This window comes from Crocuta crocuta, unplaced genomic scaffold (genome assembly GCF_008692635.1).
Source record: "Crocuta crocuta isolate KB4526 unplaced genomic scaffold, BGI_CrCroc_1.0 scaffold429, whole genome shotgun sequence".
NCBI classification, from domain to species: domain Eukaryota; kingdom Metazoa; phylum Chordata; class Mammalia; order Carnivora; family Hyaenidae; genus Crocuta; species Crocuta crocuta.
In genome coordinates this window covers 2,499,220-2,526,846 of record NW_027527381.1, presented here as the reverse complement: position 1 = coordinate 2,526,846, position 27,627 = coordinate 2,499,220, and the positions used below count along the sequence as shown (strand labels likewise).

Below are 27,627 nucleotides of genomic sequence, written 5' to 3'. Positions count from 1 at the left end.
ATTCAGGGGCAACCCTTTTTAAAAAACACCATCTCAAGAAAGATCCTGAATGCATTCATGAATGAATTAAGGACGCACTTTGTCTTAAAAGCTGCCAAGTAGTTTCTCCAGCCCAAAACACTTCAAGGCTGAGTACTTAAGTGAAAACATTGTAACTATTCATAATCACAGCTAACATTTGGGACACACGGGTGGCTCCGTTGGTTAAGCAGCATGCTCTTGACTTTGGCTCTGGTCATGATCTCACTATTCGGGAGATCAAGTCCCGCACATGACAGTGCATCCCCCCAAAATCACAGCTAACATTTATTGAGTGCTTTTACAATATGCAGGCTACTGTGCTCACATGCTTAAGAGGGAGGCTCGCATTTAATCCTGCCAACAGCACTATGACAAAACTTACGCACAAAAGAGTAACTTGTCCAAAGATACCCAGCTGGTAAATCATCAGGGGGGATTTAAACCATTTGAAGACTCTGAATCCGGAACTCCACTGTCTCTTGGGTTTCTAGCAGCTTCACTAATGATATTCCCTTCTGGTATTTAGCTGTTGGCATAAAGTATTTCACTGGGTTACCTCATCCTTTGGTTGCCAGGACCTGGATAAGGATAGAAATGTCTCCTGGACCAATCTATTTATGTCTAGAAGAGAACCCTTTGACTATGTCAATACTCATCCAGGAAGTACTCAATAAATGTTTACTGAATGAATGAAGCCAGTTTGGAATTTGTTAAAAATAAACGACTCTTTTATATCCACTTAAGAATAAAAAAAGAGGGACAGTCTCAAACCCTTTTCTCACTAAGTGCTCACATGGGAAAGTATGCATTTCATTTTGGTGATTCGGGAAGGCGAAATCACAGAGAAAACTGAGGGTGGAAGGGAGCAGGTGGAAGGTGGGGAGGATTATTCTGTAAGAAAGAGGGCAGGGTGCTAGACCCAAAAAGATGAATCTAAATCCTAAATCAGTTAAACTAAGTCTATAATGAATGGTCGGAAAATCCAAGGGGAGAGGAAACACTAAAATTTGAGGAGCCTGTCAGAGTGATTCTTCCAAAAGAGGTTTCAACTTTCCACCCTCACTCCCAAATGTTCATATCTGACAGTCACATTGGAAATTATCTGGGTCGCCTTGGCGACTTCTCGAGATGGTGCCTATACTTCTATTATGAAAGATCAATATGAAACACAAAAGGGTCCGGGGGCATGAGACGCGCCAGCTGCTTGGCCAGAGAAAGCCAGCCAGGCAACCGCCCGCGCAGAAACGTAAAGTGCGCACGAGGCCAAATGCAGTTTGGGAAGCCCGCTGCAATGGCTCAAAGCAGCCACCAGGTGGTACTCCAGGATTAGGATCGCGGCGGACTTCCGGCCCTCCCCCTCCACCCTTCAGGACCCCCTCAGCAAGCTCCCAGGAGAGCGCCCCGGCCGACCCGGCCGCTTGCATGCGGCGACTCCCAGCTGCGAGGTCAAGAGTCGGGTTCGCTTTGAATGGACTCGGGCACCGGTCCAAAGGGTGCAAGTGCCTCGCGGCAGGCCGTTCCTCCCCCCGCCGCGCGGAGGGCGCTGACCCAAAGCGGGCCGGCGAGCGCGGCGGGCGGCTATAGGCTGCGGCGCGGGGCGGGAAGGGGCGAGGCAGGCCCTGGCGAGGTNCGGGGCGACGACCCAGGTGGCGTTTCCGGAGCTGGGAGGCACTACCTGACGCCGCTGTTTGTTTTTCTAGTTTTCAGCCACCGAAGGTTGGATATCAGACATGAATTACGCACGGTTCCTCACGGCCACGAGCGCAGCGAGAACGCCTTCTGCCATCCGACTCATGAGTGAGTTCTGGCCCGGCGCCTCTGCTCCAGGGGTGGGGGATTCCCGCAGAGCCCCAAAGGGTGGTGCCCACGGTCCGCGCCGATCGCACCCATTCATTGAGCTGTGAAAGCCCGCTGTGAGCCAGGCTCTGCGTGCAGACCTGAAGCAGGCACACGCTTTGTTCTCGGAGAACTCGGGCTGGAACGGAAGGCGCGGAATTGGGTATCTCCGCTCCAGTGTAGCAATAGAGAGGCAGGGAGGCGCAGGCTGTTGTGGGACACGTCCTTGGAAGAGGGACGGTGTGCGGTGTAGAAAGGCCCTTGCCAGCAAAATGAGTAGATGTTAGTTAGGCACAAGGTGCAGGTGTGTGCGGAGTGGGGCGGGCCTGGTAAATTGGAGAGAAGGGAGCGAGCCTTGAAGCTCGACAGGCAGGTAGGCGCTCAACGGAGGAGGGTTTTCTGCGATCGCGGCCCTTTGCTAATCTTCCGAATCCCTCTGCCTTCTCAGTTGGACATCTGTCTTTAGTTCCACGACCAGTGAGCAGGTCCAGAAGAAGTTATTTTATGTGTTTATTTTCAGCTAGCATTCTACCACTAGGAATTGCTCAGCTTTACAGTTTTATGGACTATAATGCAATATATGGATATATATTTGTTTATGAAAATCTTCACCGAAAGTTTCTTCTTCTCTTCCAAATTTATTGTAGCTGAGACATTGATCAAGTCACCAAAATCGGTCATCTCCTTAGCTACTGGAACACCAAACCCCAACACATTCCCTTTTAAGACTGCTGTTATCACCGTAGAAAATGGAAAACCCATCCAGTTTGATGAAGAGATGATGAAGAGAGCACTTCAGTATTCTCAAAGTGCTGGGTAGCTATCAATAGAAAACACAATCTTGTTGATTCATTTTCATGAGCAATATTCCAAGGCCCATTGATACAGTGGTGTGTCTTTTTTAACTGAGGATTCAACAGGTAGGAAGGTTTGGGGAAGAGTTTCCAAAGAATAATTAAGAGGAAGTACCACTGGAGCTGAGACTGAAGAAGCAAAGAGAGAGAGCTAGAGGAACAAGCACGTTGGGAGAAGGGACAAGAAGGACAATCCGGAAAGCAGCGATTTTAAGTCTAGGGGTAATTTTGTAATAATTAGATTCCCTTAATAGTTGCAGACAGCTATGGAAATAGCCCTCAATTCAGAGGTCTTTAATTTCTTAAAACAAAGTTGGAACACACACTTTATGACTTTCCTTAGCTGGTCTTCTCCCAGTGATAAAGAGTCATTTATGGAGTGTCTACAAAATATACTTTAGCAATCTTCTTTGTTCTGTGATTTAAAAACACACTGAAATATAGCACTTTATGTAAATATGAAGTACGTGTAATAGATGCATAGGCTTTTCTTTTCATGATGAAAAGAACTTGAGACTGAACTTCTAGGTAGCCTATGGAAATTTCCCTAGGAGAACCAAGAATTGATGATGCAGTGAGTGCTCTAGGAAAAGAAAGAGATGAGGCTTTGGAATAAGAAAGATGGAGATTCATATCTCAGCTCATTTAATATGAGCTGATTGACTTCATGTGAATTTCTTAATCTCAATCTGTTGCCTTGTCCTATAAAGAGGGATACTAGTATTAGCAAAAAGCATTTGAGGATTTTTAAATTGAATGTATAAAGTGCTTAATGTAAAGCTACCATTCTTATCCACTATTATTACGAGTTTTAATACTATAAATTTGAAAATACATTTTATGCTTTAGAATCCCAGAGCTGTTGTCCTGGCTAAAACAGTTACAAGTAAAATTGCATAATCCTCCCACCATCAATTATCCAAGCAGCCAAGGACAAATGGACATTTGTGTAACATCTGGCAGCCAAGACGGTCTTTGTAAGGTAAGACTGAAAGGACAGGGAACCGCACATTAAGAATTAAATATGTTCCAGGGCACCTGGGTGGCTCAGTCAGTTGAGCGTCTGACTTCAGGTCAGGTCACGATCTCTTGATGTGTGGGTTCAAGCCCCACGTCAGGCTCTATGCTGAGAGCTCAGAGCCTGGAGCCTGCTTCTGATTCTGTGTCGCCCCTCTCTCTCTCTGCCCCTCCACCACTCTCACTGTCTCTCTCTCTCTCTCTCTCTCTCAAAAATAAATATTGAAGAAAAAAATTTTTTTAAAAGAATCAAATATGTTCTTAACTACACTCATCTGTCACCTAACCACAAGAGGGTCATGTATCTATCTTTACCTAGAATTTTAAACAGGGAATTTAAAGACATTTACCAACCTGATTTTACTTCAGTGTAGATCATGTGGTTAATGACGCAGAGCTAGGAGTCATTAAAACAAGATTCCCATGAAGGGAGTACTCCTACCAGAAGCTTAGTGAGCACTGCTTAATTTCATCTGGCTCAAAGATTCAGGTTACATTTTGATTTATGTAGTTATCAAATTTTAGTATGATTTTTAAAGTCTTTAGAGCGGGTATCCTCATAGTCCTGAAATGTTATGTCTGCTTATATAAGCATCTGTACTCAAAACTGCTTACATTTGGTCTTCTTGGATGTGCTTCCCTAGATCTCTAGTTATATATCTGTCTCTGACTTCTTTCTGAGTTAGTTCTTGTGTTATCTCTCTCTCCACCTCTCTCTCCACGTCTCTCTTTCTCTCTAAATTATTCCATCTGCCTCTCTCCTGAGTTCTGGGAAGTCCATATATGTAACCACCACTGGCGGGCTCTCACAATAAAGAGACTATACCTATGGTTCTCAATTTCATCTGTTTTTTTAAATTTTCTTTTTCATGAATAATTAGCCCTAAAGATTTTCTACATTCAGTCTTCACATGTAGATTAAAAAGGACTCTTACTTATCTTAAGCCATAGTAGCGTTGTTTTTCTTTTTATGAAAATGTGAAAGCTATAATCTAGTTAGCATTAATGAAAATTTTAATTAAATTATTACAGCATGATGCATTGAAGTAATAAGAATATAATTTTCCTCCCTCTTTTTTTTATTTAATTGGGGGAAAAAAGAGGATTAGGTACTGTGGGAGTGTTTGCTTGAAAAGAAACATTTGTGGGGCACCTGGGTGTTTCAGTCGGTTAAGTGTCCGACTTCAGCTCAGTTCATGATCTTGCAGTTTGTGAGTTCGAGCCCTGTGTTGGGCTCTGTGCTGACAGCTCAGAGCCTGGAGCCTCCTTCAGATTCTGCATCTCCCCCTCGTTCTGTCCCTCCCAAGCTCATGCTCTGTCTCTCTTTGTCTCTCAATAATAAAAATGTTACAAAAATTTAAAAAGAAACATTTGTGATTCCATAGACTAATACGAAAAAAGTTCTTTTCAGTTAAATTCGTAGGAAGGTATACTATGAACTTTTCCCCCCACAAAGATGCTCAAGACAATTTCTTCTTTATCTGTCACAACATCAGTAATATCAAAGGAAGATACCATAGATGGCTGAATACATCAATAACTCCTTCATTTACAGACATGTTATTACAGAGGCCTTAGTGGGAATCTGGTTTACTTAGTGGGAACTCCTTCCACTTTGTTCATCATTTTAGTCACCTGTGTCTCTTTCTACATCTATTAAACAGTGCTATTCTCATGTCCCCTAATTGACATGGAAAATGTATATAATTAGGTTTTTTTTTTTTCATTTGATCAATTGACAGTGGATATGCCACCCAAGTAATTTGTTTGGTCCTAGGATGTCCTGTAAAGCTGAATAATTTAGAAACCCTCTGGAGGAGGGTAGCTTTTGTCATACAAGGTCAAAATCTCCTAAGAAAAAGGGAAAGGGGACATCCTAGGTCAAATCAGGAGACAAAAGTCAAATTGTCTATCTCAGCTGATAATGGCCATACTGTTTGTCATGAGATATAGGTTGTAAGATGAGGGTGAGGATTGAGATACACCACAAGGAAAGAAAAGATGATTCCATGAATTATGTAAGATGTAGTCATAATAGACCCACTTTGATTTAGGCTAGAAGTATCTATTGTCTAGAGATCATACTCTCTGCAAAATCTCCTAAAACCTGTCAAGCCTGTCTTACCTGACCTCTAAATATCCTTTAACATTGTTGATCTTCCCATCCTTTCTGAAACACTCTTCTCTGACTGTCTCAACACCTCATTGGCCCAATTGTCCTGCCTTATTTGCAATGTCCCCCTCTACATATCCATCATTTATTGGACTTCCTCAAGGCTCAGTCCTCAAACCTCTTCTCTTAGTCCATATATTTTCCCTGGGTACCTCCATTCACACCCTGTGTTCAGTCATAGCTAGTAACTTATATATTCCTTCCAAATCCATGTGATCCATCTGTCCACCTGGAACCATGACAGAATGTTTCAAAGGCATCTCAAACCAGAACACATTCCTCACCTTCTCCCCCAGAGATGGACAACTTTGTGGTTCTGTTTATCAGTGAATAGTGTCACTCCTTCCAGGAGTCAGTCTTCATGCTTTCTCTTCCTCATTCCTCTCTCTTGGCATTGTGTTCTCTTGACATGGATTTCCCAAATACCTCTTCAGTTCTCCTCTCCAATTCCATCATTGTTGGTCAGGCTAAACCTGCATCTCCTTCCAGAACTACAGCAAAAACATTACAGAGAATCCCAGAACTTCACAAACTTTTCCACATGTATTCGCACTCACCTTTTATTCTTTCATATTGCTGCCAGAATGATCTTTCCAACATGCCTATCTATAATATGACTCCTCCTTTCCAGCCTCTACCTGAAATTCTTACTGGCCTCGTGTGGCTTGAATGCCTACATGGTATTTCTCTGTCTACTTCTATCTGATCTCACTCCACCCTCCTCTTTACTTTCCATTTCAAGCCACAGAATTCTTTTCAGTTTCTCAAAATGTACCTGTTGTGATCCCCTATACCATTTCATCACTTCTTCAAGGAAGCCTTCCCTGAATGCCCAAAATTCCCTCAATGCCCAAGTCCTCTTACAGTGAGCCCATGTAACATTGTGCATCTATACATCATAACACTCACCATTGTTTTAAAGTATACATTTATTTGAGTAATTATTTGATTAGCATCTAGTTTTCCCATTGGACTAGTACCTCCATGAGGATAAGAACCATATTGCCATACTCAACATTTTGTCTCCATACCATACAGAGGCTTGGCTTATAGTAAATATGTAATACATTTTCAAAGAAGGAGTAAAAGGAATAAATGAATTTTAGAGCCAAACTAGTTATCTTACCTTAAAACAGAGGTTGGGAAACTATGGCTTGAAAGTCAGGCTTCATCTGACTTTATAAATAGAGTTTTGTTGGAACTCAGCCACACCTGTTGGTTTACATATTGTCTTTGGCTTCTTTCTCACTATAGAGGCAGAGATAAATAGTTGTACTGGAGATATTATTGCCCACAAAATATGTGCCATCCTGCACTTTACAGAAATTTGCCAACTCCTACTCTAGAATCTTCAAACTAAACTCAAACTAAAAAAGGACACTAAGAAGGGAGATAATACATTCCAAACTAACCTATGTTTCTTTTGTTAGGTGTTTGAAATGATCATTAATCCTGGAGATAATGTCCTCCTAAATGAACCTGTTTATTCAGGAACCCTTCAAGCTGTGAGTACACATTTTTCTAAAGGGCAACTCTCTTTCTTATAATAAATAAGAAGAAAATATTGCACTTTTAGGATTATCTGGCCACTGAAAAATAAAATAGGAGAATCTTAAATGATATATACAAAATATGTTAAGTGTACCCTCCACTTTTTTTTTTTTTTTTTACAAACTCTAAATATGTAAATGCTAAAATTAGGCTTTACTAATTTTGCTTTTTTGGATGCAGAATCATGTCCAGCTTTCTTAATATTACACTTGAAATGCAACTTCATTTACAAAAACTTATTTTTCCATTACTGTCTTTTATTACTGTATGCCTAAGTATAATCATGTTATATGTCAATTTAATACAACTGTAACCCAACATGGTATAATTAGGACTTTCCACTCTAGTGTTAAATTAATCCGACTATAATATCCAGAATGAGAAAGCTGATCATCTGGCTGACGTGCACTAGTCAGAATACACCACTGAGAATTAGGTTTGTTTGGGGTACAATACTTAAGATAGTCGTGGATTAATTTCTGCATGTCCTCAGCTTAACAGAACTGGAATAAAAGGGTGGAAACTAGAGGGAAGCTATTTCAACTCAAACAACTTCCTAGCCATGAGCCTCACCTGACTCCTGATTGCCTAGGGAGGTAAAGTACTGCCCATCACTGGGGGTGCTCAAAGTTATTCTGAACTGTCATCTAATACAAGTGATAGAAAAGTAATTCTAGCTTAAAATAGGGAAACAAATGAGATGACTTTTATGCTCTGTTGATTCTAACAGTGGATTCTCTTTTTCAAGCTTAATATTGTCTTTAAGATTAATATTTAAAGCAATAAGCTAGTCTTAATGAAAGGCATATTTTGTCAAAACTTCTAAGTAGGGATAAAATTTTTCTTATAAAAAATGCTTTTCCTATGAACAGTCTGAAAAGCAAATTAAGAAAATATTTCCAGGGGCACCTGGGTGGCTCAGTCGGTTAAGCGTCTGACTTTGGCTCAGGTCATGGTCTCACAGTTTGTGGGCTTGAGCCCCTCATTGGGCTCTGTGCTGACAGCTAGCTCAGAGCCTGGAGCCTGCTTCGGATTCTGTGTCTCCCTCTCTCTCTGACCCTCCCCTGCTCACGCTGTCTCTCTCTCTCTCAGAAATAAATAAAAAAAACATTAAAAAAAGAAAATAATTCCATTTATAATAATAGCCAAAAGAATAAAATACCTGAAATTAAATATAACAAAGGGAATGAAAGACTGGCATATTAAAAATTATAAAACACTGTTGAAAGAAATTAAAGAAAACCCAAATAAATGGAAAGACATCACCTATTCATCAATTGGAAGACTTAATATTGTTTAGATGTCAATAGTACCAAAGTAAACTACATATTCAATATAGTCCCTATCAAATTCCAGTAGCCTTTTTTGCAGAAATTTATATGGGATTGGAAGGAACCCAAGTAGCCAAAATAATCTTGAAAAAAAACAAAGTTGGAGGACTCCCAGTTCCTAATTTCAAAACCCACTTCAAAGCTACAGTAATCAAAATAGTGTGGAACTGGTATAAGGATAGACATATAGACCAATGGAATATAACTGAGAGTCCAGAAAGAAATCTACACATCTATGGTCAATTTTTTTCAACAAGGGTATCAAAACCACTCAATAGGGGAAGAATAGTCTCTTCAACATATCATGCTGGGACAACTGGATTTCCACATGGAAAGACAAAAATTGGACCCTGACCTCACACCATATAAAATTTAACTCAGAATGGATCAAAGACCTAAATGGAAGAGCTAAAACTATAAAATCTTAAAACATACAGGCAAATCTTCATGACCTTGGGTATGGCACTAAATTCTTAGATATGATACCAAAAAGCAGGCAGAAAGAACAAAAAAATAGATAAATTGGACTTCATCAAAAATTAAAAACTTGTGGAGCACCTGGGTGGCTCACTCCGTTAAGCATCCACCTTCAGCTCAGGACACAATCTCACTGTTCATGAATTCAAGCCCCACGTCGGGCTCTGCTGACAGCTCAGAGCCTGAAGCCTGCTTAGGTTTTGTGTCTCCTTCTCTCTCTGCTCCTCCCCTGCTTGTGCTCTGTCTCTCTCAAAAATAAAATAAACATTAAAACATTTTTTAAAAGTTAAAAACTTTGTGTATCAAAGGATATTATGAAGAAAGTGGTAAGATAGCCTACAGCATGGGAAAAAATATTTGCAAACCATGTATCTGATAAGGACTTAATATCCAGAATATATAAAGACCTCCTACAACTCAACAACAAAAAACAAATAACCTAATTTAAAAATGGACAAAGGACTTGAATAGACATCTCTCCAAAGAACATATACAAGTGGCCAATAAGCACGTGAAAAGTTGCTCAACCTCATTAGTCATTAGAGAAATAGAAATCAAAAACACAGGAAGGTACTACCTACACCTACCAGGACAGCTATTTTTTAGTGTAAAATAATAAGTATTGTTGAATATGTTGAGAAATTGGAACCCTTGTGGAAATGTCAATTGGTACAGCCATTGTGGAAAAGAGTCTGTCAGTTTCTGAAAAAATTAAACAGGGAATTACCATGTGGCTGGTTGGTTCAACTCCAAGTATGTACCCAAAAGAACTGAAAACTGGAGCTCAAACAGATAATTGTACACAAATGTTCATTGTAGCATTATTCATAATGGCCAAAAGGTAGAAGCGACTCAAGTGTACATCAACAAGTGAATACATAAAGTGTGGCATATACATGTGATGTGATGGAATATTAGCCATAAAAAGGAACAAAGTTTTAACACATGCTACAAAATGGATAAACCTTGAAAACGTTATGCTGACTGAAAAAAGCCAGAGAGAAAAGGACAAATATTGTATTACTCCACTTCTGTGTTCCTTGTATCTAAAATAGCCAGATTTGCAGACACCGAAAGTTAGTGGTTACCAGGGCCTGGGAGGAATGGAGAGTTACTGATTAATGAGTTACTGATTAATGAGTACAGAGTTTCTGTTTGGAATGATGAAAAAGTTTGGAAATCAACAGTGATGATGGATGTACACATTGTGAATGTGATTAATGCTATGAATTGTACACATAAAAAATGGCTAACATGGTAAAATTTGTTATATATCTACTTATCACGATAAAAAACTAAAGTAATATAATTGCTCTTAATGACTGGATAGTAAATAATAATTACTTTAGTAAACTCCTTATATAATGCGTGTGAATATAAAACCAGAGTCCACGTAAATGCATGCGCAAATGTTTTCCCCTACCCAAACAGAAACTGTGTGCCACACTATGAGGAAGTGTGCTGGTAAGCAATATGTATTTATTTCATGGCCCAGTATTAATTTGTTTTATCCATGGTAGATGTGCTTTTTCAGACTGAGAACTTTTAAATCTGTCATAAATTTGTCTGGATTATTCCCACTTAGTACATAATACCACATTTGACTGCCAAGAGTGTTTTCTTATCCTTTGGAAAATTTTATTTTCTCAGGACCTCACTAAATTAGTTACTTTTTCTTCCTATTTTTTTGGTATTTTTTTCCCGGCATAGTTTATTGTCAAATTGGTTTCCATATAACAGCTAGTGCTCATCCCAACAAGTGCCCTCCTCCCTGCCCATCTCTCCCCTCCCCCCCAAAACCCATCAGACCTCAGTTTGTTCTCAGCATTCAAGAGTCTCTCATGGTTTGCCCTCCTCTGTCTCCCCAACTATTTCCCCCTTCTTCTCCCCCATGGTCCTCCATTAAGTTCCTCCTAACCCTCCTATATGTGCAAACATATGGCATCTGTCCTTCTCTGCCTGACTTATTTTGCTCCAGCATAACACCCACAAGTTCCATCCATGTTGCTACACATGGCCAGATTTCATTCTTTCTCATTGCCATGTAGTATTCCATTGTATAGGTAAGCCACATCTTCTTGATCCATTTGTCATTTGATGGACATTTAGGCTCTTTCCATGCGTTGGCTATTGTTGGGAGTGCTGGTATGAACATTGGGGTACATGTGCCCCTATGCATCAGCACTCCCTATGTATCCCTTGGGTACATTCCTAGTAGTGCTATTGCTGGGTCATAGGGGAGTTCTATTGTTAACTTTTTGAGGAATCTCCCTATTGTTTTCCAGAGGGGCTGCACCAGTTTATATTCCCACCAACAGTGTAGGAGGGTGCCTATTTCTCCNACTTTCTCAAGGGTCTTATTAAGAAGGGATGTTGTATTTTGTCAAATGCTTTTTCTGCATCTATTGACAGGATCATATGATTTTTATTTTTTCTTTTGTTAATGTGATGTATCACACTGATTGATTTGCGAATATTAAACCAGCCCTGTAACCCAGGAATGAATCCCACTTGATCATGGTGGATAATTCTTTTTATGTGTTGTTCCATTTGATTTGCAAGTATCTTGTTGAGGATTTTTGCATCCGTATTCATCAAGGATATTGGCCTGTAGTTCTCTTTTTTTTGCAGGGTCTCTATCTGGCTTGAGAATCAAAGTGATGCTGGCTTCATGAAATGAGTCTGGGAAGTTTTCCTTCTNTTGTTCCATTTGATTTGCAAGTATCTTGTTGAGGATTTTTGCATCCGTATTCATCAACTACAGGCCAAGGATATTGGCCTGTAGTTCTCTTTTTTTGCAGGGTCTCTATCTGGCTTGGGAATCAAAGTGATGCTGGCTTCATGAAATGAGTCTGGAAGTTTTCCTTCGATTTCTGTTTTTTGGAATAGCTTGAGAACAATGGGTATTAACTCTAATTTAAATGTCTGGTAGAATTCCCCAGGGAAGCCATCAGGTCCAGGGCTCTTATTTGTTGGGAGATTTTTGATAACTGCTTCAATTTCTTCACTAGTTATGGGTCTGTTCAGACTTTCTATCTCTTCCCATGTGAATTTTGGTAGTGTGTGTGTGTTTAGGAACTTGTCCATTTTTTCTATGTTGCACAGTTTGTTGGCATATAATTTTTCATAGTATTCCCTGATGATTGCTTGTATTTCTGAGGGGTTGGTTGTAATAAGTCCATTTTCATTCATGATTTTGTCTACTTGAGTGCTTTCTCTTTTCTTTTTGAGAAGCCTGGCTAGAGGTTTTTCAATTTTGTTTTTGTTTTCAAAAAACCGACTCTTGGTTTCATTGGCCTGCTCAACTGTTTTTTTGGATTCAATATTGTTTATTTCTGCCCTGATTTTTATTATTTCCCTTCTTCTGGGCTTGGGGTACTCTTGTTGCTCTCTTTCTAGTTCCTTTAGGTGCACTGTTAGATTTTGTACTTGCACTTTTTCTAATTTCTTGAAATAGGCCTGGAGTGCAATGTACTTTCCTCTTAGGACTGCCTTTGCCAAATCCCAAAGAGTTTGGGTTGTTGTATTTTTATTTTCATTGGTTTCCATATATTTTTAAATTTCTTCTCTAATTGCCTGATTGGCCCATTCGTTCTTTAGTAGGGTGTTCTTTAACCTCCATGTTTTTGGAGGTTTTGCATACTTTTTCCTGTGGTTGATTTCAAATTTCATAGCATTGTGATCTGAAAGTGTGCATGGTATGTTCTCAATTCTTTAATATTTATTGAGGGCTGCTTTTTGACCCAGTATGTGATCTATCTTGGAGAATGTGCCCTGTGCACTTGAGAAGAAAGTGAATTCCATGACCTCAGGATATAGAGTTCTAAATAAATCTATCAGATCCATATGGTCCAATGTGTCATTCAAATCCATTGTTTCTTGGGGCGCCTGGGTGGCTCAGTCAGTTACGTGTCCGACTTTGGCTTAGGTCATGATCTCGCAGTTCGTGGGTTCAAGCCCCGTGTCGGGCTCCGTGCTGACAGCCAGCTCAGAGCCTGGAGCCTGCTTCAGATTCTGTGTCTCCCTCTCTCTCTGCCCCTTCCCTGCTCACTCTGTCTCTCTCTCTCTCAGAAATAAATAAAACATTTTTTAAAAAATCCATTGTTTCTTTAGTGATTTTCTGTCTAGTTTATTTATCCATTACTGTAAGTAGAGTATTAAAGTCCCCTGCTGTTAGCACATTCTTATCCATAAGATTTTTTCTGTTTGTGACTAATTGTTTTCTGTATTTGAGTGCTCCTGTATTCGGTGCATAGACATTTATAATTGTTAGCTCTTCCTGATGGATACACCCTGTAATTATTAACGAATTCCCTTTTCATCCATTATTATTGTCTTTACTTTAAAATCCACTTTGTCTGATATAAGTATAGGTACTCCAGCTTTCTTTTTACTTCCAGTAGCATGATAGATATTTCTCCATCCCCTTACTTTCAATCTGAGGGTGTCCTCGGTCTAAAATCAGTCTCTTGTAGACAGTAAATAGATGGATTTTGGTTTTTTATCCATTCTCCTACCCTATGTCTTTTGATTGGGGCATTTAGTTCATTTACATTCAGTGTTATTATTGAAAAATATGGGTTTAGAGTCATTGTGTTCTTTGTAGGATCCATGCTTGTGGTGGTATCTCTGGAATCTTGTGTCCCTTGCAACATTTCCCTCATAGAGTCCCCCTTAGGATTTCTTGTAGGGCTGGTTTAGTGGTGACAAATTCTTTCCATTTTTGTTTATTTCAGAAAACTTTGATCTCTCCTTCTATGCTGAATAACCATCTTGCTGGACAGAGAATTCTTGGCTGCATATTTTTTCTGTTCATCACATTGAAGATTTCCTGCCATACCTTTCTGGGCTGCCAAGTTTATGTAGATAGGTCTATAACTACTCTGATAGGTTTCCCTTTGTATGTTAGGGCCCTTTTCTCCATAGCTGCTTTTGGAATTCTCTCTCTGTCCTTATATTTTGCCAGTTTCACTGTGATATGTCGTGCAGAAGATCGATTCAAGTTACATCTGAGGGGAGTTCTCTGTGCCTCTTGGATTTCAGTGTCTGTTTCCTTCCCCAGATTGGGGAAGTTCTCAGCTATAATTTCTTCAAGTACACCTTCAGTGCCTTTCCCTCTCTCTTCATATTCTGGAATTCCTCTCATATAGATAGTGTTCCATTTGATTGTATCACTCAGCGCTCGAACTCTCCTTTCGTGTTCCTGGAACAGTTTATCTCTTTTTTCCAGCTTCCTCTTTTTCTATAACTGTGTCTTCTAATTTACCTCTTCTCCTCTCTGCTTCTTCAATCTTTGCATTGGATGCCTCCATTTTATTATGCATCTCATTTATAGCATTTTTTAATTCATCACAACTATTTTTAAGATCCATAGTCTTTGTAGCAATAGCTTCTCTGATGTCTTCCATGCCTTTTTCAAGCCCAGTGATTAATTTTATGGCTATTGTTCTAAATTCTTATTCAGTTATGTTGTTTATATCTGTTTTGAGCAGTTCTTCAGCTGTCATTTCTTCATGAAATTTCTTTAGAGGTGAGTTCTTCCGTTTCATCATTTTGGCTAGCTTTCTGTCTCTTGTTAGTTTTAAAAGCTTGTTATGAGCTCTGCACCTGTGAGTACTGCTGTATTAAAGAAGGCTCATTGACTGTCCAGGGCCTGTCCATTAAGGAAGTATTCTTTTAATAGTGTCTCTTGTTTTTGGTTACTTTATTTCCCTACTTGTAGTGGTATCTGGGACTCTCCACCATGTGTACTTCGGCTTGTTTCTTGAGGTAGCTCTGGATAGGAAAACAGACAGACAAACACACAGGGATCAAAGGCGCGCAAACACACAGACAAATCCAAGAAACAAGCAAACTGAAAGGGAAAAAGAAGAAAGAAAATAAGAAAAAGAAAGAAAAGAAAAAAGTAAAAAAAGCCAAAAGACAAAGTATAGTCTAAAAGCATAAAACCAGAATTCTCAGCTACAAATAAAGAGCAGGGTGTATGCAGTGCTGATGAAGAGCAGATACAAAGAGAGAAATGACAGGGGCGGCGGGGAGAAAGTGAAATTGGACAGTGATCAGGCAGAGAGACTAAGAGGCTTAATTCAGATAGAGAAAGGCAGAATATAGTAGGGGGCGAGGAGTATGAAACAAAGATAATGTTACTCAGAGAAACTATATAGTCTAATTACTACAGAGAGAAAGAGAGAGAGAGAGAAAGGTAGCAGTGGAGGTGTAGAATATACATTTAGAGAATGAATTAAATGTGACTGTTTAAGCAAACCTGTGACCAGAGTACCCAGTCCAGCAGAGAGGAGGGATACGAATGAGACAAGGGAAAATATATCAGAATAGAAAGAGTTGATCTAGAAATAATCACGGCAGTGCATCCATGTTGGTCTTGCCCTGGGGTTCTGGTAAAAACAAAACAAAAAAAAAAAAACAGCTCTCTAGCACGGATGCGCATGGTTTGGTGTAGGCAGGTCTTAGCCTCCACTTCGACCCAGGGGCCGCTCCCTGAGGTCCCACTTTGGTAGCTGTGGGGAGAAAAATGGCAGTACCCCAGTCCTCTCTCGAACCAAGCATTACAAGTTACTCTTTTGGGTCCCATCTCCCTGTGCTGTGGGTGTAGCCAAGGTGGGCCATGTTCTATGTCCCAAACCTTGCCTCGTTTCCAGGTCTTAGTCTGTGCACTTTATTGATACTGCCGAAAATATAATCCTGCGGGCTGGGTCCTTCCCAGCCAGGGATCCAGCTGGGAGAGCAGCGGAGCAGTTTCTCCTGGCGCCGCCTGGGACCAGGGCACCCAGCCCAAAGTCAGCACCACAGCTATAAACAGGATCACTCTGCCCTGAGCCGAGGTTTTTCTCTTCTCTAGGGACAGGTCTATGAGCAATTTCAGCTGCTCTTTTTTTCCCCTTGACTCTCTGTGGCTCCCTGCGAAGAGGGTTCCCTCCCCTCCCTCTTTGTCTCTGGGTCCCGGCCCGTTTTTATCTTCCCCAGTTCACACTCACACACTTATGAGGTTGTCTTCTCAGTGGACTCGGTCTCTTTTCCTCCCAAACTCCTACGGTTCAGTGGCCTATGGCTTCAGGCCTTCTCCGTTTGAGAGATTGGGGTGAGTGAAATGTACGGAGCTCCCTACTTCTCCACCATCTTGCCTCTCCCTCTATTGTTACTTCTTAGGTTTCAACTTTTTTCTTTATGGTCATCCAAGAATAAGATTCCACAAGATTTTTATAAAAGTTGGTCTATAAGCAAGGCCACTACTCATCATTTCAGGCTTAGCAGTTGGTAAAGTGTGAAATGCTATCCCACACCTTGGTAAGTGCTGCCCTCCCGTACCTCCTCATGCCCATCACCACCCTGGTGCCCCTGGCCCCTCCATTAAGACCACCCTTAACTTCCCATCATACAGAATGCAGGGGGCCTCCAGGACTCTATTCCAGTCAGATACTGCTTCTGATGTTCCTGTGCTATGCCACCTGGTAAATATTTTGAATATCACCCCTGCTAGTAACTATTTTAGGTATTTGCATAACAGATGCTGCTCTATGTTTAACTTGCTTTGTCAAAGAAGGCATTCATAAATAACCATCTACTTTATGAACTAGTTTTAATTCAGTCAGAAGAGGCTAGGTTATGCTGCCTAATAACCCCAATTGCATTGGCTTACGGCTAGAAAGGTTTATTTCTTCATATACTCCATGTCCACTGAAAGGCAGCTGCAGCTCTGTTCCATGTCATCTCCATCTGAAGCCCCAAGCTGACAGAAGCAGCCTCTATCTGGGACATACACAGTTTCAATGCAAAAGGAAAAGAGATATAGAGAACCACAAGCTAGATTTTAAAGCTTCTGCTTGGAAGAAGCACACATCACTTCTGCTCACAATTTATCAACCAGAGCAAGACATATGGTAGCTGGCCAATCCTGACATAGGAGAGCAAGGAAGTATACTCCTTCCTCTGGGAACTGGCAGAGGATATTTTCGAACAATAATGGCATCTACCCCAGAGCAACAATAAAATGAACATGTACAACCTCAACCCTTCCAGTGTAGAGCTGAGTGCATGTTTATACATTTAAGGACCTAAATGGTAACATTCTTGGTTAGTGTAAGAAGAACCAATGACACATTTTGTAATCATGTCTGAATCTTGGGCTTTTCTTTTTATTTGTGCTCAACAGCTAAAGCCACTGGGCTGCAACATTATTAATGTTTCCAGTGATGAACATGGTATTATTCCAGACTCTCTGAAAGAAATACTTTCTAAATGGAAACCAGAAGACTCAAAAAACCCCAAGAAAAACACCCCCAAATTTCTTTACACTGTCCCAAATGGCAACAACCCTACTGGAAACTCGTTAGCAACTGACCGCAAGAAGGAAATCTATGAGGTATTTTAAAAGAATGTGTTCTGTGGCTATGTTCTCGTTTATTTTTGACTTTTGAGAAGAGTACTGTGCAAGCTCCCTTTATTAGCCTCTTTCTTACAAGGAAGATAGCTTTTAATAAAAGGAAATCCTCTATGCCAAGTGCTCTGATAAATTTTAACACAAGAAATTACTCCATCCTTTGTTAACTATGAGATTTTTTTTCCTTTACTAGATTATTTTCATAAAAAAGAAATAGTATTTTTGACATGATGTTAAGTTTTAGGAGGTTATTTAATAGTTGTTTTATATTTATATTTTCCCCAAGTTTTATTTTCATTTGTTTATATTTATATTTTCAACTTGTCTCTTCTCTTTCCTACTCCTTATCATTTCAGCTTACAAAGAAATTCTTTAAAAATAAAAGGAATTTTCCTTTTGTAAAGTCCATTTTCTGACTATGATGCCTAAGCTTTTCACTAATTTTTTAAAAAATTATCAAACACAGGGGCACCTGGATGGCTCAGTAGGTTAAGCATCCAACTTCAGCTCAGGTCATGATCTCGCAGTTCATGAGTTGGAGCCCCGTGTTGGGCTCTGTCCTGACAGATCAGAGTTTGGAGCCTGCTTCAGATTCTGTGTCTCCTTCTCTCCCTGCCCCTTCCCTGCTTGCTCACACTCTTTCTCTCTCTTAATATGTATATATACATATCTCAAAAATAAATATTAAAAAAAATTTAAATATCAGACACATACCCACCTATACAAAAATCTTTGAAAAATAAGAGAAAAGTGCCTTTTGTAAAGTCTCTTTTAGGTACCTGACTGTCCTCCTTAGATCTTAGCTACAAATAGCTTTTAAAAATAAGTACCAAATAAGGGGATCCAGGGTGGCTCAGTCAGTTAAGCATCCAGCTTCCGCCCAGGTCATGATCTCACAGTTCATGGGTTTGAGCCCCATGTCGGGCTTTGTGTTAACAGCTCAGAGCCTACAGCCTGCTTTGCATTCTGTGTCTCCCTCTCTCTCTGCGCCTCCTCAGCTCATGGTCTGCCTCTCTCTGTCTCTCAAAAATAAAAATAAACATTAAGAAGATAAGTACCAAAGCCATATTAAACTATATAGACTGTACAGTGGAATCATAAAGATTTCAGTTTCTTTGACTCATTTTTACATTTTTTCAAAGTATTGTCTTATTTTTCACACATTCCACAGTTCTGTCCTGAGTTCTCTTCTTATTTACATACTACTTCCAGATAGTCTCATCCAGTTTATGACTGTAAATTCCATTCTTCATAATAGAAATGCCTTTCCCCTGAACTCCAGACTTCTATTTCCAACTTCTCCATCCAACTTATGTTTCCGACATCCAACATAAGTGTCTAATAGGTATTTCCAACCTACCATGACCTAATAGAACTCTTGATTTAGTCCAGCCACACCCCAGCCTCCAAGTCACACCCCTCACATTCTCCACCTCCATAAATAGAGCCGCCATAAACAACCACCTTTTATACTTCTCTTTCCCTTCTCTCCTCTCCCAACCCCCTACATCCAGTTCATCCTGTGGACTCCACCACCAAATGGATCCAAATCCACCTATTTCTCTCTCTCTCCTTACTACCACCATCTTCCCAGTCACCACCTTCCTTCACTGGTGTGCTAGGATGGTTTCCTCACTGGACCCCTGCTGCATTCCACTTCCAATCCTCAACCAATTATTCTTCACGCAGCAACCAGTCATGTCATTCCCACCGCTGAAATATAAATGCAAAGCCAATCTCCATGTCTTCCTGTTTACAGTCCTCGTGTGACTTCCCCTTGCAATTAAAATAAAATCCAAATTCCTTCATGTCTTGTAAAGCTATGTGACCTAGTAGTCTCTTCTCAAGCCTTATCATTTCTTATCATCCTTCTTGCTTCAGCCCCCTGGCCTCCTTCCCACCCCTTAAACATGTCAAGTGTAGGGTTTTTTTCTCACGCAGCCCTCAGCCTAGAATCTTCTTCCTTGATATTTGCACAACTGGCTTCATCCTGTGATTCTGAGCTCTCGTGTAACATTGTCAGGACAGGCTTCCAATAATTCAATCTGAAATAGCTACCCTATCTCCTCCCCTCCCCCCCCGACTCAAATATCACCTTGTTTAATGTTCTGAGTAGCCCCTAAAACCTCTCATCTATTATTTCTTCTCTTCATTATGTACATCGTCTTTCCCAGAACTTGGAATGTAAGTTCCATGTGAACAAGAGGCCTCAGTGCCTTACTCACCTCTTTATCCTCATTGTCCAGGACAGAAGTACTCAGTAGCTTCTTGGATGGATGAATGGGTGGATGGATGGATGAATACAAAGAATTATGATTCCAAGTGATTTTCAGCTTAGACAGTTCTTAAGGATTAAATATACCACTTTAACCCTTAAGGATTAAATATACCACTTTAACCCTTTTTAGCTTGCAAGAAAATATGATTTCCTCATAATAGAAGATGATCCTTACTATTTTCTCCAGTTCAGCAAGGTAAGTGGTGATGTGAACTTATTTCACAATTAGAAGGTAAGTAGTTACACTGATGTGATTTTAACCTAACGGCTGAGTCAGCGCTAATCTACCTTTACATTGAAGTTAAATACAGTTATTAATAATTTGCTACCACTTCTATCTTGAATCTTTCAGTTTTATCACAGAATTAGTACCTCTCGTGTCTGACATTACTGCTCCTTCCAGAAATGACTTACCTTTAAAATAGTAGCTAGCTCTCTACACCATGCATTTGGGCAAGTAATAAGTCGGAGCTGATGGTTTTCTTGAACTCCAAATCCTAGTTCATAGCTTTTTAAACATCATACAAGGGATATGAAGTAGGTTTCATTTGAGGTGTCAAGTACAGTTTCTCAGCAGTGGCTGACTAGAATGATGTCTGAGAAGGATTGGGTAGCTCCACTCAAGCTGAAAGAAAAAGAGGGTCGTACTTAATCAGTGATGTCTATTATGGACATAGGAGAAGGCATTACTGGCAGCATGCCACATATTTGCCATCCCTGTCATTGAAAGCCTGGACCCTACCTGCAGAATAATGGATTTTTAGGTTCTTTTTCACTACATATGCTTGCCACTTTTCATGATCACGGTCTCTTAATAGATAGCAGCGGTGGTACAGACTCCCAATGCCTGATTCTTCAAAATCAAACACTATATTTGCTCTCAGGGCTGCAGAAAACATACTTAGATTCAATGCTCCCTTTGAATATGCTGGATAAAAACCAAAACTCTTGATTTTTCTATATAGTTTACTGCATATCACATCTACCTACCTATTTCCTGCCCTCAACATGACCAGGCCCCTTTTCTTGTATGCCACGTTGAAGTCAATGTGGCAGATTAACTAAATTTCTCATCTTGTTTTATCTTTCTAGCTGTTCTAAGGATCATTCTCTCTCTAAATAACCCTGAATGCTGCTGGCCCTCTTCATTTTGATCTAATCCAGACAAATTTTTCTTGAATCCTTCCTCTAAATCTGCTGATTCTGCATGTCAACCTTTGAGGCTAGGAGGGCCTATTTGAGATCTCCCTAAGTTCATAATAATATCTTAATCAAATGAGTAAATGAACCCTTCTGCGTGCTTTTGGCAGAATAGCCATGAAGAAAGGCAGGCAGTAATAAAAGAACATGTTTCTTATTCCATTTTAAAGGGTTGAAATTAAGATAACAGAAAAGATGGCTGTGCTGCTCCTATCCAAACCTATGCTCTCTCCTTTCTGTACACAAAATAATTATACAGTCACTAACAAGAATCCTTAAATCAACAATATATATTTTTTCCATTTCAAGTCCTGGGCGCCAACATTTCTTTCCATGGATGTTGATGGGCGTGTCATCAGAGCTGACTCTTTTTCAAAAGTCCTCTCCTCTGGGTAAGGCCTTGTGTCTCCACTTATGGCCAGATCTAAAAATGATAGACTGTACCTGAGTGTCTTTTAGTCAAATAATTTTCATTTAAGATGCTTGTATTCCCCTTACCTTAAAAAATCAGTTTGATTATTAATATTAGTATATGCCATTTTTTGTTTTATTCGTCTCCAGTAATCAAAGGTATGTGGGCATTAATCTAAAGTTATAGTGGGACTGGTCAGGTTTTGGGTTTCATATATGAAAAAACACATTTCAAAATACTTGGTCAGACTTACATTGTATCTTAAATGTAGTCTTAAAGTTGTATTTTAAATAGTAAGTAGTTTTGTTAAAACATTTTCATAGATTAGGCCCGATTGTCTCTAGGTCACAAGTGTCTTCCTAATGAAAGCAGCAAAGTGATAGGTAATATTTGTTAATACATGGTTGGTATTGTGCCTTTTCTCTTTTTGTGCAGGTTGAGACTAGGGTTTATAACTGGTCCAAAACCCTTGATAGAGAGAGTTGTTTTTCACACACAGGTTTCAAGTATGCACCCCAGCACTTTTACACAGGTAAGGACAATTTCAGAAATAGGGGTTGTTGTTGTTGTTTTAAACAATCAGAATAGAAAATAGATATTAGCAGGTAAGACTGGGTTGAGGTGGCAGGGAGGAAAGTCACTGATACTGAATCTCTAGTTCCAGTATGGATGGAATTAGAAGATCACATACCATAGATGTTTACTCTAAAAGGCAAATGAGGGGCGCCTGGGTGGCTCAGTCAGGTAAGCATCCAACTCTTGCTCTTGGCTCAGGTCATGATCTAACGGTTTGTTGGTTCAAGCCCCACGTCGGCTCTGCGCTGACAGGGTGGAGGCTGCCTGGAATTCTCTTGGCCCCTACCCCATTCATGCACGTCTCTCTCTCTCTAGCTCTCTCTCTTGCAAAATAAATAAATAAACGTAAAAAAATGTTTTTAGTAAATAAAAGGCAAATAAGAATTGAATTAACCTGGTGTTTGCAGTGTAGACCAAGCTCCTTGCGAGTTGGGTGTCTTATTCATTTTCATGAATGATTTCATCCTTCATCTAGAAGGATAGATGCTAGGGACACAACTCCATAAAAAACTTTGTTGAACTTGAAGAAAATGAAGTGGCCTCACTGAAGTAACATAACTTTAGCTTCATCGTCTTCAAATCCATTTTGAGCATAAGGATTCCAAACCTGTTTAGGGATTCCTCGTTTGCCTTCGTCCCACAGGTGTTAACCTCCCCTGATGACACTGGTTGTAATGCATTTTAGTTTAATAATAAGTAATAAAGTAAAATTAATTTTGGAGAATGTATAAATTTCCTCACAAGCTTTGAGAAATTGTGGGATCAATCCCTAATGCAATCTTAAGAATCAGATCCTAATGTTAGGTGGAATTGCTACCTAAGAACTCAAAATGAATAGAACAGTATACTAAGCCCAGGACACCTGTCTGATATCGTACATTCCATAAAGAACATATGTCCCCATTTTGATCAAGTTGGGGTTTTTTCACCATATTTTTTGTATCTGTTATCAACAAAACTTTACTATCCACCTATAACATTAAAACTTCCATCTTATATAGACAAGTCACTGAGAACCTTATGTAACTATATATCTAGTATATATGTTTTATATTTAGAGAAGCAGTAGTGTGGTCACTAATGGCATGTATCTGGAGCTAGACCGCCTAACTTGAATCCAGGCTGTGTCTGTGACCAGCTGTGTGACCTCAGGAAAGTTCACTCAACTGTTGTGCCTTGGTTTCCTCACCCGTAAAATAGAAATAAGAGCCTTATAAGGGTATTATGGAGATTAGGTTATCTACAATATATAAATATAATAGTTTCTGGCGTATAGCAATGTAAACATTTGTTATTTTACTGTCATTGTTATTAATTAACATTTATTTTAAATCACCGTGTAAAGCTTGGCTCAGCTTGTTTTATTTTCTTGTGGCTTACAGGTAATCAAGAGTGATTTGCTTTAATGTCACATTAAACAAGCACTTTAATGTCACAGTAAACAAATGTCACATGTTTAGTGAACCATGACATTTGTTATTGTCTTCTCTCTTTTAGCTACTAGTATCACAGCTTCTACACCAATGGGGAGAAGAAGGGTTCCTGGCTCATGTAGGGAGGTACGGTAATTTGGGTTCCATATTTTATATAGAAATGGGATTCTCCTATTCATTTTCATTTTTGAATTATTCCAAAATAAGGGGGAAAAAATGCAATTGTACAAAGTTTACCAGCAGACAGGTCCAGCAAACGTGCTGTGTTCCCATTTCAAGTATTCAACATTTTAATCAAGGTGGAAAACAGAGTCTTACAGACTGGACTCCAGAGCCTCTGGGTTCCTTCAATCCATGTATTTAACACATGCTTCTCATTGTTTTTTCTTCCAGGGTTATTGATTTCTATAGGAAGCAGAAGGATGCAGTACTGGCAGCTGCAGACAAATGGTTAAGTGGTAAGTGAAAATATATCCTGTCCCGTGATAGACACTAGCACTTTCGTGAGTGGGGGACAAACACCTCATAGTGACTGATAAGAATCCTGGGAGAAAAGAAACGAGAGTCCGGGAGTATTCATGTCAAGAACTGGTGCCCTGTAAGGAGTCTGGGAAGTAACAATCTGCAAACCCTGGCACTGTTCTACCTACTTCTACTTTACCTGTCTGCTGCAAAGAACTTGTGGTTTAAAGGAAGAAGAAAAAAAAAAAGACCTTTTAGTCTAAAAATCCATCAGCAATAACTTAAAGTTAAATGATGCCGATACTCAAAAGGTTTTAGAGTTACTTCAAAATTTTCCCGAAACAGCCAAGGAATTGTCGAACAACAGTATACTCCTTTTCTAATTAGACTATATAAAGACAAAACTGTGCAGTCTAAAGCAGTTCTCTCATTACAGATTATTTGCATTCTAATTGTTAACCTCATTTATCTGTCTGATGTTATCTATTGCTAATGTGATTGCAGGATGGTTTAGGTTTAATTTTCTACTAATGAATTACATGGTTTTAATGATATCATTAGGAAAGCCTTTAGTATGAATAACAGTAAACAAAACAACCAATTCTCTTATTTCTGTTATCTCTCGTTCCTTACAAATTCTCAGCAAATACAGAATTCTCTTTTTGATAAAAGTGCTATCTTACCACTTTGTATAGTGGAGTTAAATAAGAGGTTCAATTCAAAAGCAAGTTTTTAAAAAAGATAATTAAAATAATTATCCTTCCTTCTCGGTTTCTCTATCCTAATACTCAATGAAACATAAAGCCTACAAATGCATGTGGTCTTGAATTTCAAGAACTTCTTTTCATAATTAATTACATTCTGATGAAAACTCTAATCCATTGGACTTCAAAACTATTATATAAATGACTGGATTCATTGAAGCACTGGGAGAAAGTAGAAGTAGTCGAAGAATCTCCTTAAGTTGAAGGAGCCACATTTGGCTTCTCTATGGTTCTAACTAAGGGAAGCAGACATAGGCACTAGACTCTTCACACTACCCTAAGACTGACTAAAATTAGAAATATATACATGAGTCTCCCTCTCAGCTTTCACCACCTCTCTTATTTTTGAAACAAACTCAGAATATCAATTGTCAAGTCTCATAAAATTCTGTTTTAAAAATGCTATCCCTGAAGGAACTTTTTTGGCAGTTCTAGTTGACAGTTACTGCGATTACATCATTAAGTGATTGATTTGACATCCTCAAAAATGGCTTTAGCAGATATTTATTCTCTTCTTTGGTTTGTAGGTTTGGCAGAATGGCATGTTCCTACTGCTGGAATGTTTTTATGGGTTAAAATTAAAGGCATTTCTGATGTAAAACAAATGATTCAGGAAAAAGCCATGAAGAAAGAGGTAAAAGGGGGGAAGAGTTATACTTTTTCTTTAACATGATTTCTTACTTAATATAAAAGTTGCCCTCCACGCCAGCCCATAATATTTTAATATCAGACATTATCTCCCATCTCTATATCTCATATCTCTAATAATCTCATTATTAAAATCATAATAGATTTTTGAGTCACATAATTATTCTTCTGGTCTACATTAATAATAATACAGTCACTTGTTTTCCATAAACTCTCTTAGGTATTAATACTTCCTGGAAATGTTTTCTACACTAATACCTCAGCACCTAGCCCTTACTTTAGAGTGTCCTTCTCTTCAGCTTCTCCAGAACAAATGGATTTGGTGAGTACAATACTTTCAGAGGAACACTAGATATCAATTCTATTTTTTGGTGTTTGTGTTCATTATGTGAGTTATAACATTTAATGCTTTCTTGGGTTTCTGAAAAACAGGTATCAGTTAAAAAGTCATGAATTACTATTAAAAGACACACTTTAACAGTTGTAAATAGACAAATGCATGAGACCAAATTGGAGTTCAATTTTGTTGTCTTCAGGAATAGTTTTCAGACTTGATGAGCAGTGTGAGCAGACTACTAACATGTTCTGAAGAAAATTTCTTTCCTTTCTTCATGGAATTAACATGAGCCAACAGTACAAAGCCATCAGTTTCTTTCCCTGAATAAAAATGTAGCAACAAGGGTCAAATACAATGATATTCTTAAATTAATCATAAGCCTGGGTTTAGCAAAAATAACAAAAAGCAAAGAAATGAGTTCCTAAGGACTGTGTGTCTGGGAGTCCAAATAGAAGAGCCATAAATTGAACAGTGCCCTTAACCTTGAGAAGAGTCTATACTTGCCCTTGCACATGGATTGGTTCTTGGTATGTTCTTTGTTTACTTGCTTTCTCATATCACTAAATATACTTTTCAGAAGTTATGTCTGCTTTCACATATGAATAGAGTTAGACACTTGGAACAATACAGAATGTATGTGCAGGTGAGAGATTAAATGAAAAAATAATTGGAGAGAGNCTGAGTGTTATGTGGAAACTAATTTGACAAACTCTTTGTAAAAAAAAAAAAAAAAGAAATAAAATAGTAAAAAAGAATTAAAAAAAAATAAATGAAAAAATAATTTGTGTTGTGGAGAAAATGGAAAATAATGATGTTGAGGGATATAAGAATAAACAGATACCCTGGGAATCTGACAGGCTTATATCTATATGTATTAGTAGACATCCCACCCCAATAAAGTTGATGTTAAATTTGACTTTTCATTGCCTCATCTCAACCTAAGATAAATGCTCTGTTTCAACTTTTTAAATTATAACAGACTTTTCCTAAGTAGCATTGTAATTTCATTAATTTTATTTCTTAGTTTATTGTCAAGTTGGTTTCTGTATAACACCCAGTGCTCATCCCCACAAGTGCCCTCCTCCATGCCCATCACCTCCCTTCCCCTCTCCCCCACCCCCACCAATCCTCAGTTTGTTCTCAGCATTCAAGAGTCTCTCATGGTTTGCCTCCCTCCCTCTCCCCAACTATTGTTCCCCTTCTTCTCCCTCATGGTCCTCCATTAACTTCCTCCTAATCCACCTATATGTGCAAACATATGGTATCTGTCCTCTGCGTGACTTATTTCGCTCAGCATAACACCCTCTAATGTACCCCAATGTTCATAGCAGCACTCTCAACAATAGCCAAAACATGGAAAGAATCTAAGTGTCCATCAACTGATGAATGGATCAAGAAGATGTGGTTTATCTATACCATGGAATACTACATGGCAATGAGAAAGAATGAAATCTGGCCATGTGTAGCAACATGGATGGAACTAGAGGGTGTAATTTCATTAATTCTTATCTCTTTTCTATTTTAGGCCTTCCAGAGATTAGCCCAAATTATTAAAGAATCTTTATGAAGAAATCATTATAGTACTCATGGATTTTTCAGATAAATTACTTTTATGTTTTAGCAGGAAGAAATGATCATTGGCATTAGATGTACAGATTGGATTTCACCAAGCATGTCATATCTGTAGTAGTTTACCTAGACACCTTTTAAAGTGCCCTTAAATTCATCAGATTGCTAAAATATATTTGTAATCTACTTAGACCTTTTGATAAATTTTCAACATACAAAATTATTTTCTTCCTGGATTTTATTGTAAGGAACTCTAGCTGCTGTATGATCTCCCATAAATTTTCCTTGAA

At 39.1% G+C, this 27,627-nt stretch overlaps 1 protein-coding gene across 3 annotated transcripts; it reads left to right on the top strand.

Moving 5' to 3' along the window:
• Positions 1–1,384: 1,384 nt before the first annotated feature.
• AADAT (aminoadipate aminotransferase) lies at positions 1,385–27,627 on the top strand. Of its 3 annotated transcripts, XM_077774199.1 has the most exons (14): positions 1,385–1,466; positions 1,722–1,818; positions 2,505–2,673; positions 3,561–3,693; positions 7,332–7,406; positions 17,431–17,640; positions 20,067–20,132; positions 21,446–21,528; positions 21,984–22,080; positions 23,622–23,683; positions 23,951–24,015; positions 25,311–25,417; positions 25,652–25,753; positions 27,294–27,627. In XM_077774199.1, exons 2-14 carry the CDS (start codon positions 1,752–1,754, stop codon positions 27,333–27,335), a joined length of 1,278 nt encoding a protein of 425 aa, XP_077630325.1. In that variant the 5' UTR covers positions 1,385–1,466; positions 1,722–1,751; the 3' UTR covers positions 27,336–27,627. The 3 variants fall into 3 exon arrangements, with proteins under 3 accessions (XP_077630325.1, XP_077630451.1, XP_077630387.1); XM_077774325.1 differs by lacking the exon at positions 17,431–17,640; XM_077774261.1 differs by lacking the exon at positions 21,446–21,528 and having other exon boundaries at positions 22,048–22,080.

Coding starts and splice junctions, on each gene's coding strand:
- AADAT (XM_077774199.1), top strand. CDS start 1,752: ATGAATTACGCACGGTTCCTCACGGCCACGAGCGCAGCGAGAACGCCT. Junction 7,407..17,430: donor ATTCAGGAACCCTTCAAGCT/GTGAGTACACAT, acceptor TGTGCTCAACAG/CTAAAGCCACTGGGCTGCAA. Junction 21,529..21,983: donor TCAAAAGTCCTCTCCTCTGG/GTAAGGCCTTGT, acceptor CTTTTTGTGCAG/GTTGAGACTAGGGTTTATAA.